The 15,240-nt window shown below is 48.1% G+C and overlaps 1 protein-coding gene across 1 annotated transcript in view; it reads right to left on the reverse strand.

The window, feature by feature from the left end:
- Nucleotides 1–6,025: 6,025 nt before the first annotated feature.
- LOC125940636 (PE-PGRS family protein PE_PGRS5-like) overlaps nt 6,026–15,240 on the reverse strand; it is a 31,705-nt gene continuing 22,490 nt past the window's right edge. The window contains exon 2 of the mRNA XM_049657071.1: nt 6,026–8,815. Within this exon, the coding sequence (XP_049513028.1) occupies nt 8,394–8,815 (422 nt within the window). The 3' untranslated portion in view covers nt 6,026–8,393. The remainder of the gene's footprint in view (nt 8,816–15,240) is intronic.

The raw sequence follows: 15,240 nt of genomic DNA on the forward strand, positions 1-15,240 counted from the left end.
GCAACACTGACACATACCCTCCACGCCAGACAGTCGGAAGCGCCCTCGTGAAAACGTCTATAGCAAGTGCTCAAACAGGTCACCGTCTGAAGCAATACAGTACTTGCTTATTTCCAACACTTGTGCTGCTGCAACCTTGACCAACAACGTTGGAATCTCGCGGCAGACTCTATTTTTGCCTTTAGGGCGCCCGGTGTAGTAGCTTCGCTGCTATGCACGCGATCTTTCCCGTAGCCCCACAAAAGTAAGTCCAGCGGTGTCACGTACGGCGAACTTGGAGGCCAGGGTACAGGTCCGTGCCGGCCAATCCACTGTCCAGGAAAAAGTTTCTCGAGCTACGATGGAGACTGAATACTACTATGCGCAGGAACACCATTGTGTTGAAACCAGATGTCCCGAAGGTGCGCAAGTGGAACGTTGCAACAAACGTTGTTCGCGGGGCCCTTGAGGATGTCGTTGATGCAGCGTTTCGTCGTTAGTGTGTTTTCAAACTCATCATCAGCCTATATTTATGTCCACTGCAGGACGAAGGCGTTTCCCTGAGATCTCTAATTATCCTTTTTTTACGCCACCGGATTCCAACTTGCGCGTGCAAATTTCCTAATTTCATCACTCCACCTAGTTTTCTGCCGTCCTCGACTGCGCTTCCCTTCTCTTGGTATCCATTCTGTAACTCCAAAGGTCCACCGGTTATCCATCCTACGCATTACATAGCCTGCCCAGCTCCATTTCTTCCGCTTAATGTCAACTAGAATATCGGCTATCACCGTTTGTTCTCCGATCCACACCACTCTCTTCCTGTCTCTTAACGTTAGGCCTAACATATTTCGTTCCATCGCTCTTTGTGCGGTCCTTAGCTTGTTCTCGAGCTTCTTTGTTAACCTGCAAGTTTCTGCCCCATATCTTAGCACCGGTAGAATGCAATCATTGTACACTTTTCAACAATAGTGGTAAGCCCCCACTCAGGATTTGGCAATGCCTGAAGTACGCACCCCAACTCAATTTTATTCTTCTGTAAATTTTTTTTGTCATGATCAGTGTACCCTGTGAGTAATCGACCTAAATAAAGGTACTCCTTTACAGGCTCTAGAGGATGACTGGCGATCCTGAATTCTTGTTCCCTTGCCAGGCTATTGAACATTATCTTTGTCTTCTGCATATTCATCTTCAAGCCAATTCTTGCACTTTCTCGGTTAAGGTTCTCAATCATTTGCTGTAATTCGTCCCCATTGTTGCTGAACAACACAATGTCATCTACAAACCGACGATTGCTGAGATATTTGCCGTTGATGCTCTCTCCTAAGCCTTCCCAGTCTAAGAGCTTGAATGCTTGTCAGTGAAAAGCATTGGAGAGATTGTGTCTCCTTGCCTGACCCTTTTCTTGATAGGTATCTTTCTACTTTTCTTGTGGAGAGCCAAGGTTGCTGCACAATCCTTGTACATATTTGCCAATATATTCACGTATCCACCCTGTTCTTCTTGGTTGCTTTAGGCCTCTAAGACTTCTGTTATCTCTACTGAATCAAATGCTTTTTCATATTCTATAAAGTCATATACAGAAGCTGATTGTGCTCCGCAGATTTCTCCATTACCTGGTTGATGACATGGATATGATTCATCGTAGATATCTCTTCCTTAAGCCAGCCTGGTCTCTTGGTTGGCTGAAGTCAAGTATTCCCCTCAGTCTATTTGAAATTTCCTTGGTGAATTTTTATACAATACTGAAAGCAAGCTAATGGGTCTATAATTCTTCAATGTTTTAACGTCTCCCTTTTTATGGATGAATATAATGTTGGCGTTCTTCCAGCTTTCTCGTACACTTAAATCGTGAGGCATTGCGTATAAAGGGCCGCAAGCTTTTCAAATATGATAGCTCCTCCATTCTTGAATAAATCGACTGTTATTCCATCTTCTCCAGTAGCTTTTCCCCTGGTCATGTCTTTCAAGGCCCTTCTAACTTCATCGCTAGTTATAGGAGGAGCGTCTGAATCCTGTTCATCACTACTTCGAATGAAAGTAGCTTGGCTGCTGTGGGCACTGTACAGCCTAGTATAGAATTATTCTGCTGCTTTTAATATGTAATCAAAATTGCTGATGATGTTACCCTGCTTATCTTTCAGTGCATACATTCTCCCTTGTCCTATGCCTAGTTTTCTTCTCACTGATTTCATGCTGCGCCCATATTTTACTGCTTGCTCAATCTTTTGCACGCTATAATTTTGGATATCACCCACTTTCTTCTCGCTGATTAGTTTCAACAGTTCCGCGAGTTCTAGATGATCTCTCGAGTTTGACAATTTCATGTTTTGCCGTTTCTTGATAAGGTCATTTTTTGCCTGGTAGAATTTAGCTACTGGTTGCCTTGGTGCCTTATCTCCCACGTCAATTGGTGCTTCTGAGATCAGTCTAGCAAGTTTCAGTCATTATCTGTATGTTGTCTTCATATTCCTGTTCTAAAACTGCATATTTGTTTGCGAGCATCAGCTTGAATTGGTCTGCTTTTACCCTTACTGCGCCTTGGTTGGGTTTTTTCTTTACTAATTTTATTCTTTTTCTCTTGAAATTGAGAGAAATCCTAGGCCTCAATAACCTATGGTAACTGCACTTTACCCTACCTAACATTTCTACATCCTGCACTATGCTGGGACCGGCAGAGAGTATGAAATCTATTTCATTCCTTGTTTCTCCACTAGGGCTTTTCCAGGTCCACTTCCCGTTGCTGCACTTCCTGAAGAAGGTATTCATTATTCGGAGCCTATTCCTTTCCGTGAAATCTACCAGCATCTACCCTCTAGTGTTCCTAGAACCGATGCCGTATTTGCCAATTGCTTACTTACCAGCCTGCTTTTCCCCCACGTTCGCACTGAAGTCTCCCATGACACAGTATACTGAGTTTGCACCTTTCTCAGTGCTAATTCAACATCTTCATAAAACTGGTGTATTTCTTCATCATCGTGACTAGAGGTTGGGGCGTAGGCTTGTACTACATTCATTCTATACCTCCTAGACAGCTTTATTACGACGACTGCTACCCTCTCATTATAGCTGTAGAATTCATCAATGTTGCCCGCTATGTCGTTATGGACTAGGATTCCTACTCCGAATTCTCTCTTTTCTGGAAGACCTCTGTAGCAGAGGATGTGGCCGTTAGTCAGCACTGTATAAGCCTCACCAGTTCTTCTTACCTCACTAAGGTCAATAACATCCAAGGCAATAACTGATAATTCTTTAAATCGCCCTGCTAAGCTAGCCTCACTCGATAGGGTGCGCGTGTTGAAAGTTGCGAGGTGCGGTTTTCATTGGCGGCCTGTCCGGAGCCAGAGATTCTTAGCACCCTCTACCGCGTCCCAGGTCTAACCGCCACCTTGGTCAGGTGCTCCGCAGCCGCTGGGAATGAGAGCCATGGGTAAATTGTACGTGTCATTAGGGAGGTAGCGGCCGAATACTGCACCAGCGAAGCCAATTCTTTGTCTGCTGAAGGAGTGACTTTGTTGAAGCTTAGTGGGCCTTCCTAATTTGGGTGCACCTCGACTAGTATAGCCCCACTAGCTCTTTGCGATAATTTTTTGGCCGGTGTCAGGTGCCACTCCATGCCTGAAAATTCACCCTAATGAACACCAAAGGTCGTGAGTTCGACTCCCACTACTGGTTGTAGTTCAAGTTCCGTAATGAACTCTATGCTAATTAAACGTACCTGAGTTAACTACGCCCTAATTACCTCTACCTTAATTTACTGTGGCTTATTTAACTTTGCCTTAATTTACGTCACGAACTGCCTTGCTTGGCTCACTTTTCGAACATAGAGGTCAAGCCAACGCCGACTACGCCGGCCTTTCCGCCTTATGAGTCTTATAAACATTATCATCACCATCACCATCATCGGCCTATTTTTATGTCCACTGCAGCACGAAGTCCCCTCCCTGCGATCCCTAATGACCCTTCTCTTGCGCTAGCTGATTCCAACTTGCACCTTTAAATTTTCTAACTTCATCACTCCACCCAGTTTTCTGCCGTCCTCGACTGCGATTCCTTTCTCTTGGTCTAACCTTTCTATAATGGTCTACCGGTTATTCATCCTACCCATTACATGGCCTGCCCAAATCCATATTAAATGCGAAGCATTTCTTGGCGAACATTTGCCTCTTTGAGAGTATCTATCTAGCGCCCTATGTCTCGGTGCTCTCATGGTCGTATCGTTAACTTGGTATTTACCAAAATTAGCATAGTATGACAAGTATGTATAACGAACATAAATGATAGATTCTTACATGAATATCACAACATGTGTGTTATGTAGGTCATGAAATAGCTGCCGATGTTTTGATGCTCTCACGCTCGTTTCATTAACTTCGTAGGTACCAAAATTGGCATAGTATTATGGCATAGTATAGTATGATGAACATAAATGATAGGTCATGACATGAATTTCATGACATGCGTATCATGTAGGTCATGAAACAGTCGCCTAAAAAGACAATGAGATAGCGAAAAAAATATTAACACTCAAAAACCACCGAAATGAGTTCTGACGTGCTTCCTAAGTGAAGGAAACACTAAAAGATGATGGCAGAAGTCACAGACATTAGCATGACCCTGAAAAAATTACAATGACTCAGCGAAAAAAGATTCACACTCAAAAACCACCGAAATGGATTCTGATGTGCGTAGTAAGTGAAGGCAACACTAAACGATGATGTTAGAAGTGGCATCCATGAGCATTACGCCGCAAAAATCACTAACTCAGCAAGAAAACATTAGCACTAAAAAACCACTGAAATGAGTTCTGACGTAGGTACCAAGTGAAAAAAAACACTAAAAAATGATGGTAGAAGGCAAAGTCGTGAGCATGACTAGGTAAAAATGAGAATGACTCATCAAAACATATTAAAACTCAAGAACCACTGAAATGGGTTCGGAATTGGGAACTAAGTAAATTAAACGCTAAAGGAGGATGGTACAAGTCATAGTCGTGAGCATGACTCCACAAAAATGAAAATGACAAAGAGAAAAAGATTAACACTCAAAAACCACTGAAAGGGGTTGGGACGTGGGTACTAAGTGAAGGAAACACTAAAGTTTGGTGGTAGAAGTCATATTCTAGACCATGACTCAACAAGAATGACAATGACTCAGCGAAAAAAGAATAACACTCAAAACCAATGTAATGGGTTCGGAGGGTGTACTATGTGAAGTAAAAGGTAAAGATGGTCGAAGTCATGGTTATGAGCACAACTAAGGCTTTTGCCTTAAGGTCTCTTAGGCCTAGCCAAAGGGACTCCTCAGGACTCATGAAATGAATTTCATGACATGCTTCTAATGTAGGTCATGAAACAGCCGCCTAAGTCTTGGTGCTCTCATGGTCGAAACCTTAACTTGATAGGCTCCCCCGCACACTGCTTCGCATAACATCGATTCCCACAGGTCGTGGTATCTGCCGGCTTTTTCGCTGGGTCATTGTCATTTTAGGCGGCTGTTTCATGACCTACAGGAGATGCATGTCATGAAATTCATGTCATGCCCTATCATTTATGTTAGTCATACACTGTTGTCAAACTATGCCAATTTTGGTACCTACCGAGTTGACGACACGACCACGAGAGCACCAAGACGTAGGCAGCTGTTTCATGACCTACATGACACACGTCATGATATTCATGTCATATCCTATCATTTGGGTTCGTCATACACTCATGTCATGCTATGCCAATTTTGGTAAATACCAAGTAAACGATACGACCATGAGAGCGCCAAGACGTAGGCGGCTAGATAGATAGATAGATAGATAGATAGATAGATAGATAGATAGATAGATAGATAGATAGATACCGTCAAAGTGGAAAATGTTCCCCAAGAAATGCTTCGCATTTAAAAGAAAGCTTGGCGATGATTGAGCTCGCGGAAATGTATGCAGGTTATGGTGAAGCAACCAGCAGATCAACTTTGGCGTCATCCGACTCACCTTCTCCCAGACCGAGACAAGTTTGCCCCAGGAAACTAATGGCACCTTTGGATGAGCGAAGGGATGACCTAGATGCGTATTTGCATCGGTTTGAGAGGATCGCAGTCAGGCAAGGTTGGGAGAAGAGCAAGTGGGCCAGCGCACTTAGCCTGTGTTTTGTAAGGGAGGCTCTGAGGGTGTTTGGCTGGATGCCAGCAGAAGAATCATTAGACTATGACAAAGTACAAAAAAACTTTATTGCAGAGGTTCAAGTTGACTGCTGAAGGCTTTCGGGAAAGTTCAGACTGTGCAAGACAGAAGATTCAGAAATGGGAAAGCAGTTCGCATGCCGTCTAACAAACTATTTTGAGAGGTGGATAGAGCTGTCCGAAACTGAAAAAAAAATCACAGCATATCCACGGGGTGAATTATGATGAGTGGGCGAAGCTCCGGAGGGAATCATCGGATCTCCCGCTTAAGGGGACGCTAGCACAAATGCGTTAGAAACGTGCAGTACTCTCTAGTAAGGGGGAGCGGCCACAGCGTCTTACGCAGCCATTTACACATGCCGGAACGTGCACCGCGTTTGCCGACGCCATCACATGACTGCTGAGACAGTATACCCCCCGTATTCATAAACGCTCCTCGACTTGAACTTGACTTGCCACCGCTTTGGGCAGCGCGTTCGAAACGCGTTGAAGGTAAGGCGGAGAGGCCATAGCGTCTTACACCAGCTTCTTACACGGGCCGTAACGCGCTAGCACAAACGCGTTAGAAACGCGCTAGAAACGCGGCCTTTTGTTAATGTTGGGTATTTATTGCCATCGTCGTGCGTGTGTCCATGTCCGCTTCGTGGCGTAGTGACCTAACGCCGCGCGCTCGGAAGCGAGGGGTCCCTGGTTCGATTCCGCGCTACGGACAGAGCTTCGGAATTTTTTTTCTCATTTTTCTCAGACTGGTTGCACACTACTACTACGACGACGGGGACGGAACGGGTGCCGCTATAAGGAGCCTCGCCCCTAAAAAATATATGAAGGAGGTCACGGCAAAGTTGTGGGTGAGCAATTCTTTCCCAGATGTAGCAATGGTTTGGTCATATTTCTGGAAGAGAGAAATCTGCAGACTGTGGAGTAGATCGCGGAGCAAACAGACCGGTTTGTATAGGCGCAGGTATTGAGAAATTGAGGAAAGGGTGTTAGAGATGCTCCCACTCCAGAGGAAGATGAGCTGAGAGAAACCCCAAATGGGGATGGGCGCAGGGGACAGCGGAGATGTTTCCTCTGTGACCGTCCCGGTCATCAGGCAATTCATTGTCGTGCGGGACTTGATGACCAACGTCAACGGAAATATTGTGAATGGTGTAACAAGAGTGGACTCAAAACTGAGGAATGCAAATGCAGACCACGAGAAGTGCCAACGATTATACCCCCTAGTGAAACTCGCGAAGCTCGTAGGTCTGAAGAAAAGGAAAGGTCAGAGGTCGTAAGTGCAGCCATTGTCGAGAGTAAAGAGAGAAATATGCCAGTGGTAGAAGGTAAAGAAGAAGGAACGAAGGCTACAGTATTAAGAGACAGGGGTGCAGACATTGTGCTAGTAAGGACAAGTTTGGTTACCTCCAAAAAGCATCACGGGGCAGGTGAAACCAGGTATGTTCGTGGTCAGCTGGGTGAGATACCTCCCGGAGGCTAATATTTAGATATTCACACCGTACTATACAGGAATGGTGACAAACAGGTGCGTAGAAGAACCTGATTTTAGGAAATATAGCAGGACCGAGAGGAGTTGAGGACCCATAGTCACTCCGTGAACCTATCCGGTGAAACAGATCTAGGAACTGTGACAACAGTAAGAGGGATAAAAAACACGAGGTGAATACGCATATAGTAGTAAGGCAACTTGATGTATTTGTGCAGGAGCTGGGAAGGCAGCAGAGGGAGAATAGAACACTCACGTACGTGATGCGGAGGATCGGTGGTAGATCTATGCAAGAAGGGGTCAGAGAAGTTGTAACATATCAGCTGGAAAAGGACCTGGTATATAGAAAATTTTGGAGTGAGGGAAAACACATGATGCATTTGATGCTGCTGATACAACATGGAGAGTCGTAATGGAGAAGGGTCATGTTAATGGCCACAGAAATGGAAGGCAGATAATAGCGGCAGTATCCAAAACAATATTTTGGCCAGGAGTACACAGGGAGTTACATACCGTATTTACTCGATTGTAATGCGACCGCGATTGTAACGCGAGGGGTGACGTTTCATTGCCTTCATCACGAAAAGAACAAAACCGCGAAAGTAACCAGAAGGGTGACTTTTTGTTGCGTCCAGTAAAAAAAAGAAGAAAATCGCTAAAGTAACGCAAGACCACCGGATACATGAAACTGTTGCTCTTGCACCCGGTCGCAAGATACGCATTTGGTGTCCCGCTAAACGTTTATTCCCCTCCCGGGGCCTCATGGGCCTCCTGGGCGTCCGGGGCGACCTGGGCTTCCAGGGGGGTTTCCTGGGCCTCCGGCACCTCCTGGGCCTGGGGCGCCAGCTGGGCCTCCGGCGCCTGCTTGGCCACCGTTACCTCCTGGACCTCCGTCGCCACCTGGACCTCCGTTGCCTGGTCCTCCGGTGCCTCCTGGGCCTCCGGCGCCTCCTGGGCCACCGGTGCCTCCTGCGCCCCCGTTGCCTCCTGGGCCGCCGGCGCCTGCTGCGCCACCGGCGACTCCTGGGCCCCCGGCGCCTCCTGGGCCTCCTGCACCTCCTGGGCTTCCTGGGCTCCCGGCACCTCCGTCGCCTCCTGGGCCTCCTGGCTGTCCTGGGCCTCCTGGGACTCCTGGGGCTCCTGCTGCTCCTGGGCCTCCTGGGCTTGCAGGGCTGCCTGGGCCTTTCGCACGACGGAGTTATCACAATTGCTCTCAGCCACGCGTTCGTCATAACCATGACTCAGCAACTATGACTAACTCAGTACGAAAACATTACCACTAAAACACCACTGAAATGAGTTCTGACGTGGGTACCAAGTGAAGAAAACACTAAATAATGATGGTAGAAGGCAAAGTCGTGAGTCTGACTAGGCAAAAATGAGAATGACTCAGCAAAACAAATTGAAACACAAGAACCATTGAAATGGGTTCGGAAGTGGGAACTAAGTAAGGGATGATGGTGGAAGTCATAGTCGTGAGCATAACTCCACAAAAATGCAAATGAGAAAGCGAAAAAGATTAACACTCAAAAACCACTAAATGGGTTCGGACGTGGGCACTAAGTGAAGGAAACACTAAAGGATGGTGGTGGAAGTTATATTCATGACCATCACTCAACAAGAACGACAATGACTCAGCGAAAAAAGATTACCACTCAAAATCAAATGTAATGGGTTTGGAAGTGGTACTATGTGAAGGAAAAGGCTAAAGAATGGAGGCTAAAGTCATAGTCATGAGCATGACTAGGGCTTTCGCCTTAAGGTATCTTAGGCCTAGCCACAGGGACTCCTCAGGACTGATGAAATTAATTTCATGAGATGCTTGTAATGTAGGTCTTGAAACAGCCGCCTAATTCTTGGTGCTCTCATGGTCGTTGCCTTAACTTGATAGGCTCCTCGCATACTGCTTTGCATAACATAGATTCCCACCGGGCGTGGGATCTGCCGGCTTTTTTGTATCATTCCGATGTTCTCGTAGATGTAACATTTATGTTTAAAATGATAGCAATTTTAAGGACCCCCGAAGTGGATTCGCACCGCCGGCGCCACCATATTGTGACGCATTTAAACAGTAAGAGGAGTGTTGGAAGGTGCCCAGAGGCGCGAAAGGATTTGCTGGACACCACTCGCCAGAGTTTCTTAGGACCAATTGAAGTTCTTGTCTCCGTCACTCGGCTGCAAGGACAACGAAGCCAAGTGGGCATGCTGTCACGCTCCGTCAAACGGCTCTGCAGTGTAGCCAAGGCAGCGCTCTGCCTTCCGTTGTTGGCGTTAGTGTTGTGCACACAAACGCTAGCGTTTCTGCCGAGATGCAAACTCGTGCTCTTCATCTCATCCCGTGCACCACCGAGAAATATGACGCTTCCAGCGCCGCTGTCTGCGCTGCTAATCATGCTAGCGTTTTCAGACGCCTGGTATAGCTGCCGCAGCTCTGTTTTGCTGCACCGCAGCAGTTTCCTAGCAGGCTACGTCACGACATGTAGTCCCCGCGCATTGTAACACCTTCGGACGAGCCAGAGTGCAACGCTAAGCCTTGGTCTCTGTGCTTCGCTGTTTGGAAAAAAGTGCGAAGTTTTTACAGCAAAGCTCTCTCGTTGGTCGGGCTTTTTCATGGCGTGCTCGCCCAAAAAAACGGCTGGTGCAAACGGGGTTTGTGTTTGAGTTCCCGCGTAACAAAATTATGTGTTCTTATATATTCGAATTACAATCCGATGCTACCCTGTCTGTAGTTCGTGTGTAATCACACTTACGAATTTTGGACATAATTTGCTTTGAGAACTATAATTACTTTAATAACGTACTTGCTCTAGGCGGAAGGCCTACAAGAATGGGGACGCACGTTGTTCTAACGTTACGACCATTCAGCGGCCACAGCCATTCATACAAACCTCAAACCGCAGCAGGAAAAGTGCTTTGTTTTTCAGTTTCCACGTAACAGATTAATGTTTTCTCGTATGTTCGAATAACATTGCAAAGCTGTTAAGTCTGCAGCTGGTTTGTAACATGTAATTTACGCATTTTCTGGCGCAATCTAGTTTCAAACAATAATTTAGTTCAATATGGCACGTGTGCTTGGCGGACGGAATAGAAGAATGAGGATGTACTCTGCACGTAGGCACATGTGCGGGCGCGCATCACGTACGTCGCTTGGGTTGCCGGTGCTTGTCTAACATCCACACCTGCTTGGTCGTACATCCATTGTCACAAGGTGAAATGTTGGGGGATTTTTTCCCCCTTTTTACATGTTTTTTCTAGTGCAGCAGCCTAGAAATGCGGCAATGGGTTCTGACGTTCATTGTGGGGTGAAATGTTATACTAAAGTTTGCTTCTTTCAGAATTTTCACGGTTTTGTGATGTCGCGTGGCAGAAAAGCAACTTGGGCGTCGCCCCACAACTTTTGACCAATAGCGGAGGGCTAACGGCAAAAAATATGTGGTATCAGAAGTAATTATTTTTCTTTTGTTCGGTCGAGTCATGCATAATTAGTGTGTACCCGACAATTGCACATTGCCTCACAGGCATGAGTTCTAATGGTGATTGTTGGTAAAGTTTGTGTCCCCTTGCCCTGGTCACGATGACATGTTAGGAATTTTGCCGCTGGATTTACAGATTTTCTTGTCTGTTTAGCGGCCGTTCTTTTTTTCTGTTTCAAGACCGGTGACTGTTTTAGCGCCACATATATATATATATATATATATATATATATATATATATATATATATATATATATATATATATATATGGTGTCCATTGAACATGATGGTTCACGTCCATATAGAAGAAAGAAAGGGGAGAAGCCGGTGGTAGCTTGTGGCGCAGAGTTATAGGCGTACGTGACGAAGGGGAGCACCTGGTCCCAATTGGAGTGATCATCGGACACGTACATCGCAAGCATATCTCCAAGGGTACGGTTGAAACGCTCCGTCATGCCGTTTGTTTGAGGATGGTACGCAGAGGTGGTGCGGTGAACGATGCGGCATTCTTGGAGCAGTGCCTCAATAGCGTTTGAGAGAAAGACGCGGCCACGATAGCTTAATAATTCACGGGGCGCACCGTGTCGCAAAATGAGGCGGCGAAGAAGCAAGCGAGCGACGTCTATCGCGGTGGCAGCTGGCAGCGCAGATGTTTCAGCGTACCGTGTGAGATGGTCGACGGCGACAATGATCCACCGGTTGCCTGCAGGAGTGTTGGGGAGGGGACCGTAAAGATCAATGCCAACACGGTCAAATGGTCGTGTAGGGCACGGTAAAGGTTGTAGAGGACCAGCGGTGCTATGAGGGGGAGTCTTGCGGCGTTGGCACGAAAGGCATGATCGCACGTACTGGCGAATGTATCGATACATGCCGCGCCAGTAATACCTCAGGCGTAAGCGGGAGTAGGTCTTGAATACGCCAACGTGGCCGCATTGAGGATCGTCGTGGTAGGCGGTGCATATGTCCGAGCGCAGATGACGGGGGATAACAAGCAGCCACCTGCGGCCATCGGTTAGGTAATTGCGCCGGTACAACAAGCCGTCACGAACGACAAAGTGATGCGCTTGACGACGAATGGTGCGTGAAACAGATTCAAGTGAACGGTGAGAGAGAACGTCAAGCAGAGAAGCGATCCAGGGATCCTTGCGTTGCTCGGCCGGCATGTCGGTGATGCTGAGGGACGACGAATCGCAGGTGGAAGTTCGTAAGCAAAGTAGGTCAGGAGGCAGCGGAGAACGGGATAGGGCATCGGCGTCTGAATGCTTGCTTCCCGAGCGATAAATGACACGTATGTCATACTCTTGAAGGCGTAAAGCCCAACGTGCGAGGCGGCCAGTGGGGTCTTTCATAGATGACAACCAGCATAAGGCATGGTGGTCAGTCACAACGTCAAACTGGCGTCCGTAAAGGTAAGTACGGAATTTGCTGATTGCCCAAATAATTGCCAAGCATTCCTTTTCCGTTACAGAATAGTTCGACTCTGCCTTTGTTAGGGTACGGCTGGCATATGCAACGACATACTCGTCATAGCCGTCTTTGCGTTGGGCGAGGATGGCACCAAGACCGACACCGCTAGCGTCCGTGTGAACTTCAGTAGGCGCATTGGGATCGAAGTGGCGCAGTACTGGAGGGGACGTAAGGAGCCGGCGGAGCGTAGTAAATGACTCGTCGCAATCGGGATTCCATGCCGAGAGGTCAGCGCTGCTGGCAAGTAGCTGAGTCAAGGGGGCGATAATAGAGGCGAAATTACGGATGAAACGCCGAAAATAAGAGCACAAGCCGATGAAGCTACGGAGCTCTTTAAGAGTGGTTGGCTTGGGAAACTCAGCAACGGCTCGCAGTTTGGCAGGGTCTGGTAGGATTCCCTCTTGTGAAACGACGTGGCCGAGAATCGTAAGCTGTCTGGCACCAAAATGGCATTTTTTCAAGTTTAATTGCAAACCAGCGGCCGTGAGACACTCAAGAACTTGCTCGAGGCGATCGAGATGAGATTCAAAATTGGGAGAGAAGACAACTATGTCGTCTAAGTAGCAAAGACAGGTACGCCACTTAAGTCCCCGGAGGATAGTGTCCATCATCCTCTCGAAAGTTGCAGGCGCATTACACAGGCCGAAGGGCATCACATTAAATTCGTATAACCCGTCAGGGGTCACAAAAGCCGTTTTTGGACGGTCCGCTTCAGCCATCGGCACTTGCCAGTATCCAGAGCGAAGATCCAGGGAAGAAAAAAATTCGGCACCTTGTAGACAATCTAGAGCATCGTCTATTCGTGGTAGATGATAAACATCCTTACGTGTGATCTTGTTCAGTCGGCGGTAATCCACGCAAAATCTGATTGAGCCGTCCTTTTTCCGTACCAGGACGACCGGAGATGCCCACGGACTGTGTGACTGCTGGATCACGCCACGTTGCAGCATGTCATCGACTTGTTCACTGATGACGCTGCGCTCGGTGTGTGACACTCGGTAGGGACGCTGACGCAGTGGAGCATGGTGACCGGTGTCAATATGGTGAACAACCGCTGACGGGCGCCCCAAACAAGGTCGGCCCCTGTCGAAAGAGGTCCGAAAACGGTCAAGGAGTTGAACGAGCTGATTGCGCTGAGCTTGCGGGAGCGCGTTATCAACGCTGCGCAACAAGACGTCGTGGTCGGGTGGGGCGGGAGCGGCGGCAGAAGTGACGGCATCGATAGGCAGTGGGGTCGTATCGCAAGGCGCATCAAACGGAAAGATGGCATCAAAAGTGTCGAGACGCCCAACAGATTCGCCACGTAATAGAGTTGAAGGGCAGGGAAACGGATTGCACGCGTAAACTGCACTGGAATCATCATCAAGTGTGACGACTGCGAACGGTAGGACAACGTCCCGGCGACGCGCACATTTCTCAGACGGTACAAAAAGTGCAGTTGAATTGGGGACAGCGTCACAGGTGACGGACACTAAGGCGACAGAGAAAGCAGGGATGACGACGTCAGCAGCGACAACCACTTTAGCAGACGGGCGACGGTCATCGACGGTTGCGGTACAGAACGGAGACAAGGCGAGTTGTGCACGAGCGCAGTCGACAACTGCATGATGCGCGGAAAGGAAGTCCCAGCCCAGGATAACGGCATGCGATGCATGAGAAAGGACGACAAATTCGACGATGTAGAGCGCATCTTGAATTAAAACACGAGCGGTGCAGGTGGCCGAAGGCTTCACGTGCTGCGAGCTCGCTGTGCGTAGCGAAATATCAAAAAGCGGAGTCGTCACTTTGTTCAGTTTGCGGCAGAGAATCTCACTAATCACACAAACAGCTGCTCCTGTGTCGACAAGAGCGTGCGTCGCGACACCGTCTATAAACACTACAATCTCGTTAGGCGGCGAAAGAAGAGGCCTTGCAAATTTCGACGACGGCGCAGTTCTTGCCTCAGGAACTGCGGCTGTTAGTTTTCCTCCTGGGCATGGTTGGAACGGCGAACCATGGGGGAAAGGGAGCGGCGGCGGGGAGAAGGAGATCGGCGTGAACTGAAGGCGGGGCGACGTGAATACGAGTCCGTGGCGTCAGATGTAAGACGGTGCGTAGCTTGTTGAGGGACATGACTAAGGTTGGGAGCGCCATCGCGAAAATAGAGTCCGCGGCGGCGACAGAAGCGCGCAACATGTCCCGGAATACCGCAAGCGTAGCACACCGGCCGGTTGTCCGGAGTGCGCCAGGGGTTGAAAGGTGGCCTTGGATGCGAGATAGGTACGTAAACCGGCCGTACCGGACTTGGCGGCGTGTAGAAGTTGGTGGCTGGGCTGGATGGGACTGGCGTCGGCTGGGCATGAGATCGTGTAAGGGCCTCAGCGTAAGTTAACGGAGCCGTAACTTGCGGCGGTGAAGCGGGGGACGGTAGGGCTTCCGCAACTTGCGTCTGAATAACCCGGCGAAGCGACTGGTCCAGTGGGGGGAGAGGCTCAGTGACCGATGCCACAAGAGAGAGCTGACGTGCCACTTCCTCGCGTACGTATTGCTGAATTTGAGGCAGCAACGAGGTGTAATCAATACTAGCGGTGCTGGGAGCCAAATCTGAAACGTCAGCCGTTTGCATTCCAGGGCGACGTGTGGAGATGCGCTGTTTACGCAGCTCGTCAAAACTTTGGCAAAGTTCAA

This window comes from Dermacentor silvarum, chromosome 10 (assembly GCF_013339745.2).
Source record: "Dermacentor silvarum isolate Dsil-2018 chromosome 10, BIME_Dsil_1.4, whole genome shotgun sequence".
NCBI classification, from domain to species: Eukaryota; Metazoa; Arthropoda; class Arachnida; order Ixodida; family Ixodidae; genus Dermacentor; species Dermacentor silvarum.